Consider the following 2,579-nt stretch of genomic DNA (forward strand, 5'->3'; position numbering starts at 1 on the left):
CACACGAAGGTGGTCATAAGATGGGTTTTGATTGTGTAATCTAAAAAAGGGAGTGTCATTATTGAGGGTGGTGGAGGGAAGAATGTTTATAAGATGAGTCGCCATATGAAGAGCTTCGGTCCAATAAGTTGGAGGAAGCCGAGCATGAAATAAAAGAGTACGAATAGCGTTATTTAAAGTATGGAGCATGCGTTCGGATTTTCCGTTTTGTTGAGATGTGTAAGGGCACGAAAACCGAAATTGGATACCGGTTTGAGAGAAGAGTTGATGAAATTTTTGATTGTCATATTCACCTCCATTGTCACATTGAAAAGACTTGATATCAGTTTTAAATTGATTATTGACGAAATTCCTAAAATTCACAAATTTGTCAAAAACATCGGATTTGGCACGAATAGGGTAGACCCATACATAATGAGAGAAATCATCTAAAAATATGACATAATATTTAATACCACTCAAACTTTCAATAGGAGAAGTCCAAACATCAGAGTGTATTAATTCAAAAGGAAAGTGAGAGACAGAAATAGATGAACTAAAAGGCAATTTAACATGTTTGCCCAGTTGACATGAATAACATAAAGTAGGGTTTTTATTAGATGAACACGAAATATAGCGATTGTGAACTAAATGCTTGAAAATGTGGTGACCGGGGTGGCCAAGACGTCGATGCCAAATGGATGGAGCAACGGAAACGAGAGCTTGATTTTTTTGGAAAAGTGACGGGATATAGATCACTGTGGCTGTCACATCGGATTAGAATTTGTTTGGTGCGGAAATCCTTCACAGAAAAACCAAAAGTGTCAAATTCAATGGAACAGTCATTTTCACGAACAAAACGACGAACATAAATTAAATTTTTAATTATAGAGGGGGTAATTAAAACATTCTGAAGAGTCAAGGTACGATAAGGATTAGGAAGCGGAAGAGTAGTGTGACCAGTTTAGTCATAGGTATTAAAGATCCATCACCAACTAATACAGATGAAGAAGAATTACTAATTTTATCTGAAACAGAATTGAGTATACCTGCATTTGAGTGAAGATGCGAGGTTGCACCAGTGTCCATGTACCATTCAGCTGAGCCCGAATCATTTAATGTCATAGTATTGAACATTTGTGGAAGTGCAGTGTGCTCGGGATTTTGCTGTTGAACTTGATATGCTTGTTGGTGAGAAAAAGGCTGTTGGGCTTGTGAAAAAAACTGATGTTGGTTATTGTTCTGTTGGGATGGATGTGCTCTGGGCCCATTTTCCTGATGCTGAAAAACACCTGGGCTTGGCAGAAGGCCTTGCTGATTTAATATGTGATGTGGTTGAGGGGCGTAGGACCAAACCCAATTACCCTGTCGCTGATTGTGTTGCTATTGACTGCCACTCAAAAAAGTGCCGTCGCCGCCATTGTTTTACCGACCGCCATAGCGCCCTCCTCCCTGACCACCACGACGGCCACCGCGTCCCCCACGATAGCCGCCTCGATTACTACTGCTGTTGGTGAAGTTATTACGCCATTGAGATGAGTTGGTGTTTGAGTTCTGAACAGTGAGAGCGTGTGAGGAGGATGAAGTGTCGGCATGTCTGTGGAGAGATTCCTTCTATTCATCGAGAAGCATCTGTTGTTCTTCACAAAGGAGAATAGATCTAGCATCCCAAAAAGATGGAGGCGGGTCCCTGTGTCGGATATTAATAGCTATGTACTGAAACTTCTTAGACAGTCCATTAATCATATATGCCACCAGGTTAATTTCACACACCTTAGCATCCATGTGTTCTAATCTATCAGCAAGGGATTTGATTTTGTTACAGTATTCTGTGATGGAAGAGTTACCAAGAGAGATGTTTCTCAATTCTCGATCAAGCTGAATGATTTTCGAGGCTTTGTTATCGCGAAAAACTTTTTCAAGATTTTCCCAGATTTCAAAAGCTGTTGCTTGCTTCTTGAATATCATATTGAGAAGAGGGATAGAGAGAGTGGCATATAGCCATGATTTTACGATAGAGTCCTTGCGAACCCATGCATCCTTCACAGACATTGATTCTTCTGTTTCTTTGTCTTTTTCCTTTTCTTTTTCTTTTTCAGTCGTTATTGGAGCAGAGGACTTGAGATGATCATCGACACCATACCCGATATAGTGAATTTCGAATAGTTCTCGCCAAATATCATAATTCATTTGATCCAAGTCTAGAACGAATGGGACTGCATGTTTGATATTAATTGTAGAGGAGGGTTTGTCTGTGATTGACATGATGAGAGGGAGAGAAAGAAAAATCAAGAGGAAAGGTTGAAAGAAAGATCAGATACCTAAAGATGATGAGAAGAAGGACGTCGGCTAGGGTTTATGGCAATCAGACTATATTATGCTCTGATACCATGTTATGTTTCGTATCTCTCCCCCTTTCATTCCATATAGCCAACGTATATAAATACACGAACAATACAAAATAGAAAACGGGCCAAACATGAGATAGGCCTACTCTATACATACAAAACATATGGATCATAAATCATACGCTAACATCTCTTACTACTTTCTCCGTCTTTGTTTCTAGATACTGATAAGTATCTCATTTATATATTTAT

General features: G+C 39.3%; 1 protein-coding gene across 1 annotated transcript; it reads right to left on the reverse strand.

Annotated features, from left to right (window-relative positions):
• Positions 1–1,593: 1,593 nt before the first annotated feature.
• Positions 1,594–2,169, reverse strand: LOC111909723 (uncharacterized). Its single transcript, XM_023905505.1, has one exon. It carries the CDS (start codon positions 2,167–2,169, stop codon positions 1,594–1,596), a length of 576 nt encoding a protein of 191 aa, XP_023761273.1.
• Positions 2,170–2,579: the final 410 nt, after the last annotated feature.

Source organism: Lactuca sativa, chromosome 5 (genome assembly GCF_002870075.4).
Source record: "Lactuca sativa cultivar Salinas chromosome 5, Lsat_Salinas_v11, whole genome shotgun sequence".
Classification (NCBI taxonomy): domain Eukaryota; kingdom Viridiplantae; phylum Streptophyta; class Magnoliopsida; order Asterales; family Asteraceae; genus Lactuca; species Lactuca sativa.

Bases quoted from the DNA above. Each gene is read 5' to 3' on its own strand.
- LOC111909723 (XM_023905505.1), bottom strand. From the start codon at position 2,169: ATGAATTATGATATTTGGCGAGAACTATTCGAAATTCACTATATCGGG.